The 21468-nt window shown below is 39.2% G+C and overlaps 1 protein-coding gene across 1 annotated transcript; it reads right to left on the minus strand.

The window, feature by feature from the left end:
• Positions 1–295: 295 nt before the first annotated feature.
• LOC127631459 (FXYD domain-containing ion transport regulator 5-like) lies at positions 296–19726 on the minus strand. The gene is made up of 9 exons (XM_052109571.1): positions 19618–19726; positions 16224–16269; positions 14607–14705; positions 10148–10312; positions 9453–9503; positions 7867–7896; positions 6021–6095; positions 5859–5904; positions 296–3497 (listed from the first exon to the last, which is right to left on the minus strand). The coding sequence occupies exons 1-9, from the start codon at positions 19624–19626 to the stop codon at positions 3473–3475; spliced, it is 546 nt and encodes a 181-aa protein (XP_051965531.1). The 5' UTR covers positions 19627–19726; the 3' UTR covers positions 296–3472.
• Positions 19727–21468: the final 1742 nt, after the last annotated feature.

The raw sequence follows: 21468 nt of genomic DNA on the forward strand, positions 1-21468 counted from the left end.
TATACATACATGACTTTTTCAGTGTAACTGATTTCAACATTTAGCCTATAAGAGGAACCCATCTGGTGCTTAGTTAATACATTCCATAAAAATAACAGGGAATTTCCATAATGTTTGTGATTGGATTAAATGAAAGTCTAATATGATTGAAATGGTTTGCCCGTTATATATATATTTTTTTTTTTCACACTGACTTCTTGCACTTTATTACCATACAGTAACACACAGACGTATAATATAAGCATTCTAGAACATTCATTTATGTTATTATGCGTTACGACTCAGACGAGGAGTGAGGATCTACATGCAGTTTATTGAAAATTAACAAAGGACAAACGACTGGTAAACATAGGAACAAACAAAACATCCACGATTGGAAACCAAAATATAAACAAGAGGAAAAAAATATAAACAAGAGGAACATCCACAAAGGGTACGGGCAGGAACAGACATTACCTAACATTTAACAATGGACCAAGACTGAACAAACAACAGGGCTTAAATACACAGGGATAATGATTAACAGGTGAGAACAATCAAGCTGGCAGTGATGAGGGCAGGGAATTGTGGGAAGTGTAGTCCGGGAGAAATGGCAAGGGAGAAACACAGGGCAAACAACGGGGAATCGTGACATTATGCGCTATTGTAACACCCATTCCTCCTCGATTTTGGCTTCTAGCAGGTAAGAAGACATTTTCCTTGGTCAGACAGCAGCAGATGGGAGGCTTTTATCACAAGGAGTGATTCTTTCGTTACTGGTTTCTCATTTCAGAAAAAGCATGAAAGAGAAATGTCAATTTTAAACATTCATTTAAAACAATTAAACTATAGCCAAGACTAATTATTCAGACAAAAGGCGTCCCATGCGGACCGCACAATGACCCTTATTTATGAATAATGAACAGTAGGCCTATATTGCCACATTAATGAAGGTTTTAGTTTATAAAATGTTAGTTGAAATGAACAGTGGAGTGGTGGTGGTGTTGTGGTCTAAATCACATAACTGGTAGAATGTTAATCAGAAGGTCGGTGGTTCGATCCCCACAGCCACCACCATTGTGTCCTTGAGTAAGACACTTAACTCCAGGTTGCTCCGGGGGAATTGTCCCTGTAGTGAGGGCACTGTAAGTCGCTTTGGATAAAAGAGTCTGCCAAATGCATAAAAAAATTTTTTACAGAAATTTACACCTGCTCCTTCCGTACTCACTTAATACCATTCACCATTACATTTATTAATATGTCATAAAACAAATGTATTACAAAATCATACAATTTATTCAAAATAAAAATAATGTATTATTTACAGCTCTGGAAAAACTGAAGAGACCACTCCAAATTATCAGTTTCTCTGGATTTACTTTTTATAGGTATGTGTTCAAGTAAAATTTAATTTTTTTTTTTAATATAAAGTACTGACCACATTTCTCCCAAATTCCATATAAAAATATTGTCATTTTGAGCATTTATTTGCAGAAAATGACTAGTCAAAATAACAAAAAAGATGCAGTGTTTTCAGACCTCAATTAATGCAAAGAAATCAAGTTCATATTCATTTTGAAACAACACAATACTCATGTTTTATCTTAGGAAGAGTTCAGAAATCAATATTTGGTGGAATAACCCTGATTTTAAATCACTGCTTTCATGTGTCTTAACATGCTCTCAACCAGTCTTTCACATTGCCGTTGGGTGATTTTATGCCACTACTGGTGCAAAAATTCAAGCAGGAATTAAACTGACACTGGAATGGAAACCATACATGTAGAGCAGGGCTGGACTGGTTTTCTTGCATACCGAGCATTATCCCGACCAAGCGAAATGTTCCGAATGGGCCGTGATAAGTTAAAATGAGCCGCCGTGTTATGTATAACAGACAACAAAATGGCGCCGCGATATGCAGAAAAGGACAGCGAACATAATTTTTCTGCATATGGCATGCGTAGTTTACAGTGAGTGGTAGTTCAGGACAATATTTCATTAAAATTTAGCCAAATATACAAAGCAGTACCAACTGTTATTCTGGCTAAAAGGATTAAGGCAGTACAGAAGATGGCACGGGTTGGCCAATTGGATGAAAGGGTCATTGATGTGCCTCCCAAACATGCAAATCTAATATTGCTTTTTTTTAACAATTAACAAAAAATACAATAACATTTATTGAACATAAAACAAACAAGCTGTTTTTACGCATGGAATGTCTCCCTCCATTTTTTAACCTGTTACTTCTGGCGCATTAATATCACATTTAAGATATCAGTAATTCCATTTTCACTTGTTTCAAAGGCTATTTGAGATATCAAGGCAATAATTGTTACTAGTACCTTTCCTAATATCAATAATTACATTGTTACTAATAAAATGTTAATTCTTGATATCAACAATTGAATTAAAACTAGTGAAAATGGTGAATTTTGATATCTGTAAATGTATTTCAATATGTTACAATTGTTATTTCTGATATCTGGAAATGGATTTCAGATATCAATAATTTGGCATGTAATTGATATCAAGAATTTGCATTCTTTTTTTTTTTATGCTTACATTCTTATAATTCCAAAGGATGTGCTTACATGAGTAAAGCACAATATTCCTTTGAAGAACAAATGCAATACGGAGGATTGATTAATTTGTTTTTATTAATAAACTGTAATATTACACTATTATTAAACAACAGTAAATTGTAATGATACAATAACACAATTTAATCCGAATTTATTTTCAAATTACTGTTGTGCAAATAAAAGGAAAAAAGGGAGAATCATAAGTTCACTAGTATCCATCATCTCAAGGGCTCTCTTCAGTTTGGAAGAGCCCTGTTCAAAATCATGACAAAATGATGTGTCCCGAATCAAATCAATGCAGGACACAATTTGTCCCGTATTTAAGCTGGTCAGATGGGATCAAGGTGAAATTGTTCCAGATCACTAATTTAACATTGATACAAATTGGAAAATTTGAATATGTGGGTAAGGGACCATCTGAAAAGTCCACACATTGTGCTAAAACATGCTAATACTGTGGAGGGTGTGGTAAGGGACCATCTGAATAGTACACAAATGGTGCAAAAACTGTGGATTTATTTCTATATAAATGTTCAATATGATCAAACAATGTCATAAAGACAAGTACAGGTAAAGGGAAAATACAAGAAATAAAATAAAATGCGCATAAACCAACCAAAATGTATACATAAGATAAAGGTGACAAATAATCGAAAAATTAAAATATATTTTTAACAAAAACTTATGGTCAGGAAAATTCTAATTTTAGCATATAAGAAAGGATATACCATTTTTATTAATAACACATATTAACTCTTAAATCATTTAAGAATTAATATTAGTGTCCCTTATTTTACAACTTCAAAAGTGGCAACCCTACCCTCAGCAGACCCCTTCCAACCTTTGTTCCTTTGTGACTCGCTTGTTGTTATGCTGTTTTTGCCAAGCCAAATAATCAGTGCAGGGAAGTGTTAACTTCTGGTCACCTTGTATGAACTAGACAATGACACATACACACACACACACACACACACACACACACACACACACACACACACACACACACACACACACACACACACACACACACACACACACACAAAAGAACAGGTCAGTTATGTATGCCACTTCAGTATTCTCAAAAAAAAAAAAGAAAAAAGGTTGAAGGTTGCTGGTTTGAGCCCAAAGTCTTCCTCAGAAAAGTGTTGCAGAGTTTATGATGTCTATTTCAACCTAGCACATGGACCGAGCCAAGAAATGTGTGCTAAGTGATATATATATAGCAGAAATGGACCGTTAAAGCATTTAGCAGGTTTTTCACAGAAGCTCCGTGAAAGGTAAGGCCACATCAACAACTGTATTCTCTCTAGGTGAAGCGTTACTGCTTGTTACTATTTTGCAGAAAAAGAAAATTATGCCTTTTCCCCTTAATAGCTGAGTTTCTTTTCATAGAGAAGCATGTTATTATTCCTCTTACATTACTAAAATGATACACTGTTTTGTTGTCTCTCTTGCTCAAGTCAATTTAGCTGACATTCTGCCCATGCAAATGCTCCATATTTTCATTTTAAAATGTTTATTTTAAAATGGCACAGTGAAGTCTAAAATAAGCACATATTACACATAAAATCTTGGTCTTGCTCATTTGCGCCAAGATTGCAAATCGTGTACATTGTGTTTAGACAGAGCTTGCATATTGAATGTCCAATGAGTTTTTTAAATGACTGTAAAGCATTCATGCAGCACACAATGGCTATATTTGGAATGGAGTGGTGCTTTCGGCATAGCAAATAATTTATACTGTCTACTATTTTTATAGTAGACAGAAATAGTATGCATATGCAAAGTAAAATATTTCAAATAGCGTTGTGCTACGTTATTGTCACATAACCTCATTAATTGCATGTTAAATCAGCAAATGGATTTATCATCTTCAAAATAAATGGGGTTATTTGCTTTTTCTTCTCCGTTTTCTTTTTTTGCATTTACATTTTTATTTAGTGTTTTTTTTTTAGGTTTATTTACAAATGTGTAAACTTTTGACTGTCCAAAACCGATAATGAGTAAAGGAGAAATGAAAAAAAAATCATGGTTTATATTACTTTACATATATCAACGTTTAATCATCACACTAGAAATGGAAGGTCAAGCTGAGTGTATTGAATTGCAGGGCACAGTACTTAGCACAGTATAATACACATTTCAGCATATGTAGAAGGTCATCCCATTGTTCCATGCATACAGAACATTTGCATACTGCACAGAAGACTGGCAGCATATAACATGCTAATACTAGTCATAATGATTCAGAGATAGCAAAGGAGGAAGCTGGGACCAGCTTGGCAATCCACGTGAGACTTTAATTACACATATACACTCACCTAGAACTTTATTAGGAACAGTATGGTTCTAAAAATAGTTCCCAATATGGTCTTCTGCTGTCGTAGCCCATTCGCCTCAAGGTTCGATGTGTTTGCATTCTTCGATGCTATTCTGCACACTACAAATGTACAGAGTGGTTATCTGAGTTACTGTAGCCTTTCTGTCAGCTCAAACCTGTCTGGCCATTCTCCGTTGACCTTTTTCATCAACGATGTGTTTCTGTCCACAGAACTGCCGCTGACTGTATGTTTTTTTGTTTTTGGCACCATTCTGAGTAAACTCTAGAGACTATAGTGTCTGTTGTGCATGAAAATCCAAGGAGATCAGCAGTTATACCAGTCAAACCAGCCTGTCTGGCACCAACAATCATGCCACCAATTTTCCCTATTGTGATGGTTGATGTGAACAATAACTGAAGCTCCTGACCCATATTTGCATGATTTTATGCAGTGCATTGCTCCCACATGATTGGCTGATTAGATAATCAAATGAATAAGTAGGTGTACAGGTGTTCCTAATAAAGTTCTAGGTGAGTGTACACTTTTCAGTGTGACAGAATAGGTCTTTTCAGCCATAACATTCAACAGACACATTGACACACACACACACACACACACACACACACACACACACACACACACACACACACACACACACACACACACACACACAATTCTGTGCATCTCTCTGTCTCTCGTCTTGCACTGTCTCCTCTCCTCAAATACTTCCACCGCCCCTCACTGCAACACGAGACCGGTGGGGCACATAAGTGAAGCTCATTCTTCACTTATCTTCCCGGCCTCGCTCTGCCCATATGCCACTCGGCCCCACCCTGCTCGCCACACTAGTATACTGTAGAACATAGTCTACACTATATACTGTATTACAGACATAGTAGTATTTAGTATACTACTCCAACTTGAAAAGAACCTCACACACAGGCACACTTTTACAGAACACGGATGTTATGCTCACCTTCCTTTGCCAATGTGACAGCGTGGAATTCGTTTCACTTTGCCACCTTTTAGATGGAGTAAGATTGGAAAAAAAACAAAAACGAGGAGAGAGGTTTATGTTTTGAAAGATAATGGTTTATCAAAGCAATATGGACTGAAATTTGAAGTTGGGTTGACTTACAACCAAGTACCAAAATCCCCATCACGAAGAGAAGTGCAGCAATGCTTAACCCTACTTTACGCAGAAAGGTGTAATCTGAAAATAAAAAAGGACTGTTATGCACAAATAATGAAATACACAAACAGTAGAATCTTACATCTCTAAAGTCTCAGTAGGTGAAGAGGCAAGAATTGATGCCATAAACACTGCCTTAAACTTAAAAATGGAAACAATACAGAACATTCCCTGAGTTCTCTCTGAACATGTTTTGGAGAATATCACGAAAACATATTAAGGTCATATTTAACCGCAATTCTTTCCACTGGCCCAGGAAATGTGTTCCTTTCTTTGTGTGTATGGACTGTCAGTGGTTCATCTGTTGTTGTATTCATTGCCAGAAAAAAATGAGCAGACAATTAACCCCTGAATGACACATGAATCATGATGCAAGTTGTGACACTACAAATGAAAGAGCCACATTTGTTGATTAGTTGGTAGAAAGTTCCACCAGATCATGTAACCCTATGTTGTTCAACTGCATCTAAGACACATATGTGGTCTTTAAGAATACAATGATTTTCCTGCCTTGTTTTCACATGCACAAATTTGGACTTATAGATGTAATTTGATAACTGTAAATAAAACTAACAGAACAGCATATTTTAACCCAGTTTATTATCGAATAGGTGTAAATCATATGTCTGATCACTTATGGCACTTCTCCACTGCACGTTACGGTTCGATTTGACTCTACTTGCTTTACTTTTCTGAGTTTGCTTTTCCACTGCAGTTTAGTGCTGCCTCAACATGGGTGGGATTATAGGCTGATCGTCATAGTTGCGCCGCCTCTACTGCCGTGACATCATCTTAAACGCGACACAAACATTACTGACCATAAACTATAACATGACCGCTAGCTGTTAGCTACTAGCTCATTGTGCTGCATAAAGCAGTTGTTGCATGGTGATTTTACACATGTGTAACAGTTACACTGGCCTGGTTGTTTTAGAAGCAAGCTTCCCAGTAGCTGGTCAACTAAACAAAGCGAAGCTTTCAAGCAGAGTATAAAGTTACAAAACGTACCATCCTCCATCGTGAACTCCAACAATGTCGTGGCTGAGTCCAGGACACTCTCCCTCCCATTGCTCGCCGGTCTAGATAGCGTCCATTTGGTTGAACCACTTCCACTTTTCCTTGTTGGTTCTGTAGTCACTTTTATTTAGTTTTTTTACTTTTCCCTACACTGTTGGTAGGTCCGGTGGTAGCCATGTGTGGGCAACAGATGAGACACTTCCTGAAATACTTTTTAGTTCTTCGCTAACGAGAGGAACGTCTGTATCTCCTTTATTGACCACGGTGTGGTTTTGCGCAGCCATTTCTTTTTACAAATTGAAAGTCACATGAACAAATGATACTGCTATAGCTGTTGCTAACTTAAAAACTAGCGGGTTGATGTCCCTTGTCGCAAATCCAGTGACGCTGGTAGTGACGATTCTTTCTGACCAATCAGTGATCTGCAGGGTTTTGACATCACATTTAGTATCAGCTGGGCTTGCTTGGAACCTCGACTGAGGAGATACTAAAAAATGTACCAGGTACTATTCACAGTGGAAATCACACAAAAAGCGAGCAGAGTCGAGTTGTACCGTGCAGTGGAAAAGCCCCATTAGAAACATAAAAGCACACATCTTCTCAAAAAGTTGTACATTTCATGTCTGTAGCACAAACAATGAGTAACACGCTAAATATGAATACTTATTGATAGGGGTTTGCTTTTAAATACCTAACCCTCAATTTGAGCAATAATAACAGTGATGCCTGCATTTGCAAGCACCACTAATTATTAAATGATTAAATAGATACTTACTGTAATGGAATGGTTCACTCCTTCTCTTCTCTGTTGAGAAAATTGCACAGTTTAGAAAGGTTTTGACACAATAAATAAGACTTACAATCATTCTATGTGTCTATAAAATGTAATTGGCACTTTCATTTTCATAATATGCAAAGTAAGCTTCAAGTAAATGTGTGGGTGTGTGTTATTCATGTTCATTATGATGCACCCATGAGCCAGCTAGGTTTGGCTGCTTCTAAATGGGACTAATGGCATGACAATCAGAGAACAGGAAAACCTCATACTCTCCTTGACTTCTACCTTTTATCAGGGTTTTGCAAGAAGCTGTTAGATATAGCAGTGGGGCAGTCAACTGTTATGAATGTATAGATTGAGCTGCCCGTGCAAATGACTAAATGGGTTAAAAGGTGTGATCAACCTACTTTTTACCATATAAGTTTTTAATGCTGATATATAGACTCTCTCTATATATGTATATTGTGTGTGGTCAATGGCCTATATAAAACCGATATATGCACAATATAATTGAAAGGAATCGAAAAATTATGTCATTAATTACTCACCCCAAAGTCATTACATACTCAAAACTGTTATTTTTTCAGTGGAATACAAAAGGAGGAATACTAATTGAGTAATTATTCTCTGGAATAAGGTTGAGTACATGACAACATCATTTTTATTTTTGGGTGAACTATTTATTTCCAAAATATTTTAAAACATAAAAATGTGTATTATCAATTAACAAAGCTTTTGATAGATTTAGTTAATGACAACTGAAACTAACAAACCCAGTCTTATGAGAAGTCATAATAATTAGTACAATTGCAAAGTCGTATGAGTTGGTTCATAACACTTTTACTCCATTAGATAAAAATAAACAAACCAACAAACAATGTTATTATGATTTTCCTAAGTGTAACCCCTTATGCTGAATAAAGTGTTGCACAGGAGGTTAGTTCAAATTTGATGCCTGTTGTAGAGAGATGGGCATGGCCAAGTGATGACTGTGGAGAGCGAGGCCGGGAGAGAGAAAACATTAAGGATTGACACCTGGGGAATGTGATCTCTGACAACTGTTTTGTGATTAAAGTGAAAGCTGGAGGGAGATAAAAGAGCAGCGGAGCAGCAGTGAAGAGAGAGAAGATCCCTAAACTTATGACACTGCAGAGGGCAGTGCGATTTTTTTATTTATTTCTGGAAAAGGACTTAGTTGAAAACTGATGAGTTTGTGTGCGAGCTGAAAAGCATAAAAAATAAAATCACCCTGAATTGTGCAAGCAGGTTCCCGTTTCCTTACTTGCCCTTTTAACTGACTTGAAAGAGTCACACCTGTACTGTATTAATTTGAAATGCTGTTATTGACTGGTTGGTCTACACAGGAATAAAAATCAGACCTTTCGTATGAGCCAAGTCATATGGTATCTTGCAGTTTCGCCATCTTGTACGGATTATTACAAGTTGTCATAAGACTATGTTGAACTAACACTGCTGTTAATTGGCCAAGCAGGAAAATGCAGATAATCTCAAAATGGCCAAAATTGCCGAAATAATAGGCCTGCCTTATCGAAAGTGAGAAAGCAGAAGGTAAGAGAGTTTACCACACATAGTAGAGCTTGTTTTGGTTTTGGAGGTGTTGGTCATAATGTTCGCTGCAATTAGAAAAAGTACAGAGATAAAAGTCAGAGATAAAAAATTATAGAAATATAATCAAACATGTACTGAAGATACTTTTCTGAAACTCACTGAATTCTTAATAAGAGTTCTTTTTTTTTTTTTCGGGGTCCATAATGTAGGGTGACGAAAACACATTAGACTCTCAGCCTGACAAGCAGACGCTGCCCCTTATCGCAATCCTATGGATTCTTCCTGTAATTGCTTCTAATTAAATTCCTCTAGCATTCATTCTCTGTCCAGCCCTGTCTTTCAAATTCAATTTTCGCATATTTCAATGGTCTCTCCCAGGATATATGGTTGGTTGATTCTTCATAAAGCATATCAACTCATTACGACAGTCCTTGTCAATCCCGTCGAAATGGTGCATTATCTTTAAGCCTCTCAGCATGGAAGGAGAGGAGAACATTTTCTAATTACCTGCTAACTGGTTTCTAAGTTGTGTGTGCCCTTGATATGAATTGCATGAGTAAAGAGGAAGCCTCTTACTGTAGCTATTCATGCAATCCTCTGCTCTGTCACCCTCCCCCATTTCTACAATCCCACATCAAAAGTCCTTCAGTTTGAGTGGGAGGATTTGCTGAAGTTGCACTACAGTGGGCAGCAGAGAATAAAAGCTTACTCTGTGAGGCTGGTCTGGATGTGAACGCAGATGTCTTGTTGGGGTTCATAGGGGTGGTCACGGATGAACTGGTGGAGTTGCTTGTGACTGCTGTAGGTGAGGTGACGTTAAACTGCTGAGCATCGGTAACTGGGCCCATTAACAACCCAGTTGGATTCGGGTTATCTAGAGCAATAACAAAAAAAAAAATTATGTTACAGGATGAGATGGTGATCACCATCTCACTAGCAGTGCTGAGGAGTAGTTAATTACAAGTAGCATCCCTTGTAATTTAACAAAAAATGTCAGTAGCATGACAGTAGATATGCTAGTTTTACAATATTTTCCATGGAGTTGCGCTGTAACATCAAAAAATTATACATTTTTCACATTGTATTTCAAATGTAGCAATAGGACAGATGGAGTTATCAAACATGCTCATCTATACCAAAAACCATGGTTTTATTACTGTAATACTGTTGTATATATTTAGTAACCATAACTAGAACTATTAACTATAGTAATTAAAATATAGCTTCAATGTAGTAACAGTAACATCTAGGTTACGGATGTAACCTCCATTCCCTGATGGAGGGAACGAGACGTTGTGTCGAAGAAGCGACACTAGGTGTCTCTCTTGAGTGCCGAATATGCCTCTGATCTATGAAAAAAGGCCAATGGGAATTAGGCAGACAGTATTTGCATACCCCGCCCCGGACATACGGGTATAAAAGCGGGCAAATACATCAAGTTCATTCAGGAATTTTCTGAGGAGCCGGAATGGTCCGGCCACTACAATGGCTCGGCTCAGCGACGTGGCCGAGAGGACACCGCGTCTCATTCCCTCCATCAGGGAACGGAGGTTACATCTGTAACCTAGACATTACATCTGTACATCTGGGGATCATGGCCTGGGAGCGGTAGGCCAATGAAATGGCATCCACCACCCAGTGGGAGAGCAGCTGTTTGGAGACAGCTTTCCCTTTCCGCTGTCCGCCAAAGCAGACAAAGAGCTGCTCAGAACGTCTAAAGCTCCAAGTAGGTATGCAAAGCACGTACCGGACACAGCAACGAAGGGGCTGGGTCTGCCTCCTCCCGGGGCAGTGCTTGCAGGTTCACCACCTGGTCTCTGAACAGCGTGATAGGAACCTTGGGCACATAGCCCGGTCGCGGTCTTAGGATCACATAAGTGTCTGCCGGACCGAACTCCAGGCAGGTGTCGCTAACAGAGAACGCTTGCAGGTCCCCGACCCTCTTGATGGAGGCGAGCACGATCAGCAGGGCCATATTTAGAGACAGGGCTCTGAGTCCAACTGATTCTAGCGGCTCGAAGAGGGGTCTCTGAAGGCCCGTGAGGACCACTGAGAGATCCCAGGAGGGGAACAGGCTTGGCCGGGAAGGATCTAACCTCCGGGCGCCTCTTAGGAACCTGATGATCAAGTCGTGCTTACCCAAAGACTTGCCATCTACTGCGTCATGGTGGGTCGCTATAGCAGCAACATACACCTTCAAGGTGGACAGGGACAGCCTCCCCTCCAACCTCTCCTGCAGGAATAGGAGCACTGACCTAACTGCGCACCTCTGTGCGGGAAGAACACCAATTCTTGAACAAGCGCCACTTCAGGGCATAAAGTTGCCTGATAGAGGGGGCTCTGGCTTGGCTGATCATGTCTACAACGGCAGGTGGTAGACCAGCTAGATCTTCCGCGTCCCATCCAGGGGCCAGATGTGGAGGTTCCAGAGGTCTGGATATGGGTGCCAGAGCGTGCCCCGTCCCTTAGAAAGAAGGACCTTCCTTAGGGGAAATTGCCAGGGAGGGGCTGTTGCGAGGAGTACGAGGTCCGAGAACCAGGCCCGGGTGGGCCAGTAAGGAGCCACTAGGGTGACTTGCTCCTCGTCCACCTGTGCAAGAAGGCTCACTGGGGGAAATGCTTAATTTCGCAGCCCAGAGGGCCAGCTGTGTGCCAGCGCGTCTGCCCCGAGGGGAGCCTCTGTTCGGGCATACCAGAGCGGGCAATGGGAGGTCTCTTGGGAGGCAATCAGGTCTACCTGGGCCTTGCCAAATTGTTCCCAAATTACGTTTGGCAGTTGATGTGCCAGCGCAGCGGGGGCCCTTTCCAACGGCCCGCGGCTGCGTGCTCATTGCACATGGTGCCCCAACCCGATCTGGAGGATGCCATATGCCCCAGGAGCCTCTGGAAATGTTTTAAAGGGACCGTTGCACATGGCCTGAAGGTGGCGAGGCAGTCCAGCACTGACTGCGCACGCTTGTTGGTGAGACGTGCTAACATCGAGACTGAGTCTAACTCCATGCAGAGAAAAGAGATACTCTGAACCGGGGTGAGTTTGCTCTTTTCTCGGTTGACCTGAAGCCCCAAGCGGCTGAGGTGCCTGAGCACCTGGTCTCTGTGAGTGCATAGTAACTCTCGGGAGTGGGCTAGTATGAGCCAGTCGTCGATGCCGGCTTCTCGGAGCGGGGCAAGAGCTGTCTCTGCGACCTTTGTGAAGACACGAGGGGACAGAGACATGCCAAAGGGGAGGACTGTGTACTGATACGCCTCGCCGCAGGAGGACGCCCTCGGCGAGCAGACGGTGCATGGCCCACGGCGGCAGGCTTGCGGCGAGGAAGAATATGTGAAATAGCCTCCGTCTGTTTCCTCACTGCGGAGAACTGCTGGGTGAAGTCCGCGACGGTGTCGCCAAAGATGCCGAACTGGGAGACAGGGGCATTGAGAAAGCGCACTTTATTTGCCTCACGCATCCAAGTTCAGCCACAGATGACGTTCCTGGACCACGAGAGTGGCCATCGCCTGCCCGAGTGACTGTGCTGTGACCTTAGTGGCTCTAAGGGCGAGGTCTGTCGCTGAGTGCAGTTCCTGCAACATGTCGGGATCAGGGCTACCCCCGTGCAGATCTTTAAGTGCCTTGGCCTGGTGGACTTGCAGGAGGGCCATGGCATGCAGGGTGGAAGTGTACGGCGGCGCTGTAGGCTGTGAGCAGTGCGGAGCCCCAGGAACCAGTCATCCAACCGCGATGGCTGTGGGGAGGACGGAGGGTTCCAGTTCAGCCCAATGCTGGCGGCGGCCCAGGCAAGCATATCGGACATCTGCGCGTCGGCCTCAGCCTGGGCATGCAGACCCGAAGGCGGCAGCCCAGGGGAGTCCTCAGCGTCAGACGCCGCGCTCTCCGAGGCAGCGGCGATCTCATCCACCCCGAGCTCTAGAGGATAGACAGACTGGCCGTGAGGCGAGCCGCTGTTGCCTCCAGCACGGATGGGAGTCAACGAGCGTGCCAGGGAGCCATCCCCAGATCGCCTCCATCGCCAGCCGCACCGTCCTCAATCCCGTGGGAAGAAGGAGCAATGCGGGGGGCAGCTGGAGTGGCGTGCTTTCGGTTGAAAGCAAGCCGTGACAGCAAAGTTGCCATGTTCATGTTCTCACAGTGAGAACATGAGCCATCCACAAACGCTGCCTCGGTGTGATTGCAACCCAGACACACGAGACAACGCCTGTGGCTGTCTGAAGTGGAGAGCACTCTACCGCATCCAGGAACTACGCAGGGGCAGAAGGGCATCTTTATAAAGGACGTTCAATGCCAGCTGCGTTCAATGCCAGCTGCGTTCACTCTTTTATAACTCTTTAAGTTACTTGCGCTGTCGAAGCGCCCAAGGGGCAAACTGCACTGCTGTAATGCGCCGTCGAATCCAACAGGCAAGCTCAGAGGAAAACAGGAACAGGTGTGTGACTCGCAGCTGAATGCAACATGACCATCAGCTCCGAAGAAGATTTCTGAATGAACTTGACGTATTTGCCCGCTTTTATACCTTATGTCCGGGGCGGGGTATGCAAATACCTAATTCCCATTGGCCTTTTTTCATAGATCATAGGCATATTCGGCGCTCAAGAGAGACCCCTAGTGTCGCTTCTTCGACACAACGTCGAATTGAGCGACAGACGGGGAACTACTTTGTATACCAGCTTGTAGAGAAACTGACGACTTTTATAAAAGAGTAGTTTAACTACTTTAAGTTATGATTAGCTTGTAGCTACAGTTTATAAAGTAGCTTCCCCAGCACTGCTGACAAACTAAATCTTGTAAATAACTGTTTAATTAAAAGTGAAGTTTGTAATTTAATTGCCACTAGTCACCAAACAGAACTGCAAAACAACAATTGTTTTCCTCGACCCTTCTTCAACTGCCATCATAGTACCCGCCTTTCTGTTTCGAACTGATCGGGATGCTCAAACAAACCCAGCCAAAGAGTTTACACTTTTCTGGGGAATCAACCTATGAATAGTTTACTTATAGTTGTCGTGGCATATTAAGCTGGGATAGGAGAAAGAATTAGACACTTCACAAGTCATAAGAGATCAATGCCTTCTGGGACAGATCAAACAATATATTTTATCAAGGTACAGTACTGACATTAGAAAGGAAAGCTATAACGTCAAGAAATGAAAGAACGAAAGAAATCACCTACCATGAGCTAATTCTGTGGGTCCAGTGCTGTTAGACAGAGATATAGAGACTTCTGATTGTTTTGTGGACTCTGTTGTCACAACTGCATTACCTTTACAGACTGAAAAAGAGACACATTTCAAGATCTTTAACTGGCTTAAATAAAAAATAAAAAAACAGGTTGATTGGTATAGATAACTGTTTTTCATCAACAATTTGACAAATTTGAATATTCGAATATCAAATAATTATTTAGGAGTATGCTAGTTTATGCTACAGTCAAACTGTATTATAAATAGACAAATTTAGCATTTATTTTAGCATCACAATTTAGCATTAGGTTCAATACATGTTAAGCCCTGTCGTCAGCATTTGTAGCATTTTGTTAATTACCACAAAAATGTATTTTGCAATTCCTTCCATTTTTTATTATTTATTACAGTGAGGCACTTACAATGGAAGTAAATGGGGCCAATTTTTGGAAGGTAAAAATGGAAGGAAAAAAAATTTGAAAATTATGCTTTCATAAAAGCATTTACATTGATACTTGTGTTAAATCGTTTTGTATTATTTGAGCTGTAAAGTTGTTTAAATCGTCTTTTATTATGTTTATTTTAGGGGTTTAGGGCTTACGGTGTTGCTTCCACAAAATTGTATAACATTTGACAAAGAAAAGTTTAATAAGCATTTTATTACACAAAAATCAACAGTGAGTATTTTAACATTGTAAGTGCTTCACTGTAACCCAGATTTTTAATAAGATTTTTAATAATTTTTAATAATTTAAGCGGTTAAAGTCATTTTTTGTTTTTTGAGGTAATCAACATTATGTCATAAATGCAGTATATTAAGCTTAACTTGTATGAACCTGGAATATTACTTTAACATAGGTGACATTGTGTTTACTGTATATATAGATATACAGTTCTCCATCTAAAGTCAATTCACAAAAACTCAAACAACATATAAATCTGTAGCAGTACTGAGTCCGAATGTGATTGGCTGAATTCTTTGGCTTAGTCTAATCATTGTTACCAACAGTACCATATTTTTAAGTAAATAATCAACAATCACATACTGACCCCATTATGACTTATGAATCTTTTAAGACAAGCTCAGCATAATGTTCCTGCTCACGCTTAACACAAGAACACACACACATACAACCGCCCAGCAGATGAATGCAAACGTATTCTGAATCTGGCATAATAACAGTGTAGTAGAGTGCAGTAGTTTGTAATGAAGGCAGGCCTCTCATAGACCCTGCCACAGAACAAGGACTAATTGTGGTTTAGCAGAGGTGGGTTGCAGCATTTTTTATGTGCGCATTTTCTAGCTATGCACAGTTTTCTAATGAATCCCTTCACAAGATGAATGGCCACATGGGACCGAATAATTCCACTGGCAAACACCATGATTATTGCAGAATGGCTGTAATCAATCTCTTATTAGGAGTATTCATCTGAAAAAATTTACATATTAGACCCGCTGGTCATTTGTGGTTTTGGGTAATGCAGGATTTTATTAAAAATAGGGTTTATCAGATTACCCTTGACAAATGGTTAGTGCATATGTGTAGCCTAATAAATGATGGGGTGAAGGAAAGACAAAGAGAGGAGCAGGAATTGTAATAACTCACTTCTGAAGAGGAGGAAGAGAAAAAAGGACACCCCTTGCAGCATGATCTGAAAAACAAAGCAGGCACAGTGACTATCACAAAAGCACAAACAGGTTCCACTCAGAAAACATGACTCTTTTGATTTAAAAATGTGTGAAGTTACGTTGAGGCCTGACTCTGAGACACATGCCAAAGTTTTTCCGATAAATCATTTTCATGTCAAATATGGTTGTTAGCAAATATGTTTGCGACTGTTACGAAGGCAGGTGAAGGCAGACGAGGGGTGAGGATCTAAATGCGTTTTTTATTGAAAATGATAAAGACAAACAAGGCTGGAAGAAATGAAACGTCCACGATGGGAAAACAAAACAGAAACACGAGAAACATCCAAAGAGTACACAGGCTGGAGAAACATCCACGGAGGGCAAAGGCAGGGGTGAAAATTTCATCAAAATGTTGGGGGGACAATAAACATAACAATTCTCAAGAGCAATTTTTGAAGGGGACACCAAGGATTTTTTTGTTGTTGCCCCATTTGCATTTGTATTATTTTATTTCTTATACAATTATTTTAAGAATATATCATTATATTATTTATAATACACATCTTTTAATGACAACCCTCAGATAGGGGGGGATCCTGACCCCCCGCAATTTCCGCCTATGGGCAAAGGTAACATTACATAAGATCAAACAAATCCAAAAGACCGACAAAGACTGAGCAAACAACGGGGCTTAAGTACACAATGATAATGATCAAAGGAGACACAGGTGAGAACAATGAGTGACTGCTGGCAGTGATGAGGGCAAGGAACTATGGGAAGTGTAGTTTAAAACAGTTGACAAGTGAAACACGGGGCAGACAACAGGGGATCGTGACAGCGACGTTATTTTCCCACCTAGCTTTGTTGTCATTTCCAAATTCTATTTTATTCTGTTCTATGTTCCTAACAATTACACTGAAGCCTTTTTTAGTATGTTAAGTATGATGTACTATTATATTATACTATTATAGTATATATTATATATAGCATTGTGACTTTACTTTGAACAAGCAAATTCAATTCTCATTAGCCCACTAAAATGTGAAAGAATCTCATTCTTTTGATTGTAATGAAAAAAAATTAAATAAATGTAAAGTATACTATATATTAAAAAATAAGTATACATCATGGTAGTATTTAATTAGTACTTAAATGTATGCTTATATAATAATAATAATAAAACAACTGTGTCCATACAGGGTGATGTTCATTAAAATAATGAAAATGCAATTATTTTATTTGGTCAGTGGGGATTTCTCAGGGCCAGCAAAGCAAAATTTGCTAAATTTAAATTGCAAATATTATTAGAGAGACTTTCTTGTTATTAGACGTCCTTAGTTCTGGCTTTCGTGTGTGGACGTGCTTTTAAAATGTAAATTGGTATTATTAGATGACTGCCACATAATGTATGATACGGTGTCTTATTCATTGTGTTTTTGTAATAGCATGAATCACCCTGAAGGCCTAGACTTAAAATGCATGGGCTGCCACTGTATTTGGTATTACTAATTTTTATATTCTATTCTATACTATTCTATTTGAATTAGAACAAGAACTCTTCCCACTCGAAAAAAACAAAACAGCTGGATCCATATATCTGGCCACTAAATGTAAATGCTTAATTATTTTTCTAATTTATTGCCAAAAATCCTTACTCATTTTATTAAAAGCAAAACAGTCTGAGTGAAAGTTTAACTGAAAAAATAAATTAATAAAAAATATTAAAATTCTTTAGTATTTGTGTGTGCATCTTGTGTGCTTAAATGGAAGCAAGGAAATCTGACCTTTTGAACTAAGGAGTTAACATGGTCAATGTCAAAAATCTAACTTGCTAACATTTGATTAGTGATCTAGAAATAGTGCAAAATGTAAAATGTTTATTTTTCTTTTACATACAATTTTTTCAAAAGTTTATGTTTGTATCAAGGTGAAATCCCAAATCTCAGACATCTGGATCACACTTTATATTCAACTGTCAGTCAGTTGTCAGGAATGCTTTTGCATTCTTTAAGAATATTTGGTTACTGTCATGCTTCATTCTGCCCATGTAATCCTGAGTGTTTGGGGTGACATTTCTTGAGATTTCTCAAGGTTATGATTAACAAATCAATTTTGAGATGTGGTTGTTTGGAAATGTGTGCCTTTAGATCCATAAAAGCCAAACAATATAAGGCTGCCAATGCATGTGAGAGGAGGGGTTACTTAGCAACAGTGACATGAGCATTATATTACATTACAAAAACACTGGATTATGACACATCAGATGAAAGGCCAGCATTAGAGTCATCAAGCTCCCCACTGGTATAATCAAACAACTGCAGAACCAAAAATAACACAATTCTGTAAGTGTGAAGAATTGACTGATGTAGGGTAACGCTAGCAGATTTGAATACAAACCAATGATATCAGAATTATAGTTTTCTATACTACTTCATGTATTTCTGATATGTGAACTGCAGCCACGTGTCTTCACTAAACCTTCAATTTATGTAAGTGTTTTTAGAGTTTAATGTACCCAGTTATTCCCATCTTTTATACAAACAGAAAAACTTTTAATGCAGAGATGTCATTAAACCATAAAGAAATTCAACATAATGTACTGAAAACAGAGACATAATTCAAAGTATTGGCAGATATGTTCATTAACGCTTTCATATATAGCTTTCAAAGTAATTATCTTCTTTCTAGAACATGGTGTTAGCTATTAAAATTGTCCATACTTAAACATAACTTTATAACCAGAGTTACTCTCACTAGACATTTGTGAAATTTACTCAATTGCAAACATATTAAAAACTTTCAAAACAATACATTTAATATATATATATATATATATATATATATATATATATATATATATATATATATATATATATATATATATATATATATATATATAGCATATTCAATTCCTTCTTTTCTAATATTTTATTTAATGCCCTCTTGGACCTTTTCCATTAGCGGTAGCAACTTTGTGATGTGTGGACAAGCATGTATTGAACTGTGGTTGTGTACTTCATTTTTTCTGCAGGTGAGTGAGTGTGTTTACCTCTTTCTAAAGACAGATTATCCTCTGGGTGCTGCGTGATCGATGGATCAGATAAATGGGAAGGCTGGTCCATTGTGACCTCACATGATTGAAGCACATGTGCCTTTAACTATTCCCATCACTTTCCTCTAAATCTCTCTCTATCTTTTCTACCCTGTAACATCTGTATTGTAATAAAACTCTTAAAGGGATATTTCACCCAAAAATTAAGAAGAAATTAAATAAAGGGTTTAGAACAACATGGGTGAGTGAATTACGACAGAATTAAAGTTTTGATTGAACTACCCCCTTAAAATCAGCCTACTTCAAATATTCCACTTACCTTGTTCATTTTGATCTCGTATATCACATCAAGTCAGAGGTTAAGAGAGTGCAGCATCTGTCTGTCCCTCGTAACTGAAAGAAAATGGAAGATGGGTAGACGGTTGGCCACACCCTTGTTGAACTTCCTTCATCACTTTTTGGTACTTCCCCTCTTGCTCAGTGGTGTAGAGGTCCCTTATTCTGTCCACATCTGCCAATCCTCTTTTATGCCAGAGTCATCTGCTTTTGTCTACAATTCAAACTGTGTTAATGCCAGCCTTTCTCTTTGTGCCATTGTGTGTGTGTTTTGAGTGTGTGTGTATCTACACTGTAACTCATTGTCTGACAAGCTCTTTGTGTCTGTCCATGCACAAGATTCTGAGGTCATAATCATGTCTGTATTTCTATATGAAGCAACTTTGCAAAGTTAGGAAACATGCGAAAAGTGTAGCAATTATTTTATCAATTTGAAAGTGGTTTTATTACAATGAATTGATCCAATTGGACATTTTTATTGTTCGGAGGTTGTTCTTTCATGCTCAGGAGCTTTAATGAAGCTCTCTATATATGTCTATATGTCATATATACATACGTATATAGAGCCCATATACAGTACAAATAGTCCTGTGCATAGTGAGTTGCATAGTGAGGATGTCATCAAAAATAATGCTAGAAATCATTTTCATTTATCAATTAATGTCATACAATGTCCAATAAACATAAACAAATCTAAATAAATTTTTGATGTGACAACATTTGCCTTCAAAACAGCACAAATTCCCCTAGCTACACCTGTACAGTTGTTCATGGTTGTTAACAGATAGGATTTTCCGAGCTTCTTTAAGAACTTGCCACGGTTCTTCTATCTATTTAGGCTGCATGCCTCAATTGCTTCTGTCTCTTTATGTAACCCCAGACTGACTCAATGATGTTGAGATACTGGCTCTGTGGGGGCCATTCTATTTGTTGTTGGCCTCCTTGTTGTTCTTCTTTTCAATTCTATTTGCAAAGGGAAATAAAAGGGAATTTATATTTCCTACGTTTTTGTGAAAAATATTACGCACCTAAGACTATTGCAAAAGGCCTCGTTTCCCAAAAACGATTGATCTTAGCGGTTAAGAGAGTTTTCTACGAGTGCTTTTATGAACGTTAGCTATTTTTTACATGCATTTTCCAAAACTGCACTGAACATGACCATGCAAGAATGCACTTTAAGTGCTACTTAAAAGAGACGGTGTCCATAAATGGGAAATGTTGAAATGTGACCATATAGTGCTGCTCGTCATTGCAACTTCATTATATTTGTGTGTAACTTTAAATACATTTGTAATTTAAATTGTGATAATAGAGGTCAGCAGAGAATGGCCAGACTGGTTCAAACTGACAAAGTCTATGATAACTCAGATAACCACTCTGTACAATTGTGTTGAGAAGAATACATCTCAGAATTCTATTCTGATATGCGGGTTGGCGCTGTTCTGGCGGCATGTGGGGGACCTACACAATATTAGGCAGGTGGTTTTAATTTTGTCTGATCAGTATATAAATATATATGCTCAGTGGGTAGCACTATTGCCTCACAGCAAGAAGCTCTTCGTTTGAGTTCCGGCTGACCCAGGGCTTTTCTGTGTTGAGTTTGAATGTTCTCCCTGTGTGCATGTAGGTTTCCTCCAGGTGCTCCGGTTTCCTCCACAGTCCAAAAAACATGCAGGTTAAGTGAACTCTAAATTGCCTGTAGGTGAGAGTGAGAGTATGAATGTTTGTGTGTAAACCCTGTGATGGACTGTCCACCTGTTCTGGGTGTTTCCCTGCCTTTGGCCTGCTGGGATTAGGGCTGCAACTAACGATTATATTGATAATCGATTAATCT

This window comes from Xyrauchen texanus, chromosome 38 (assembly GCF_025860055.1).
Source record: "Xyrauchen texanus isolate HMW12.3.18 chromosome 38, RBS_HiC_50CHRs, whole genome shotgun sequence".
In the NCBI taxonomy this organism is placed as follows: Eukaryota; Metazoa; Chordata; class Actinopteri; order Cypriniformes; family Catostomidae; genus Xyrauchen; species Xyrauchen texanus.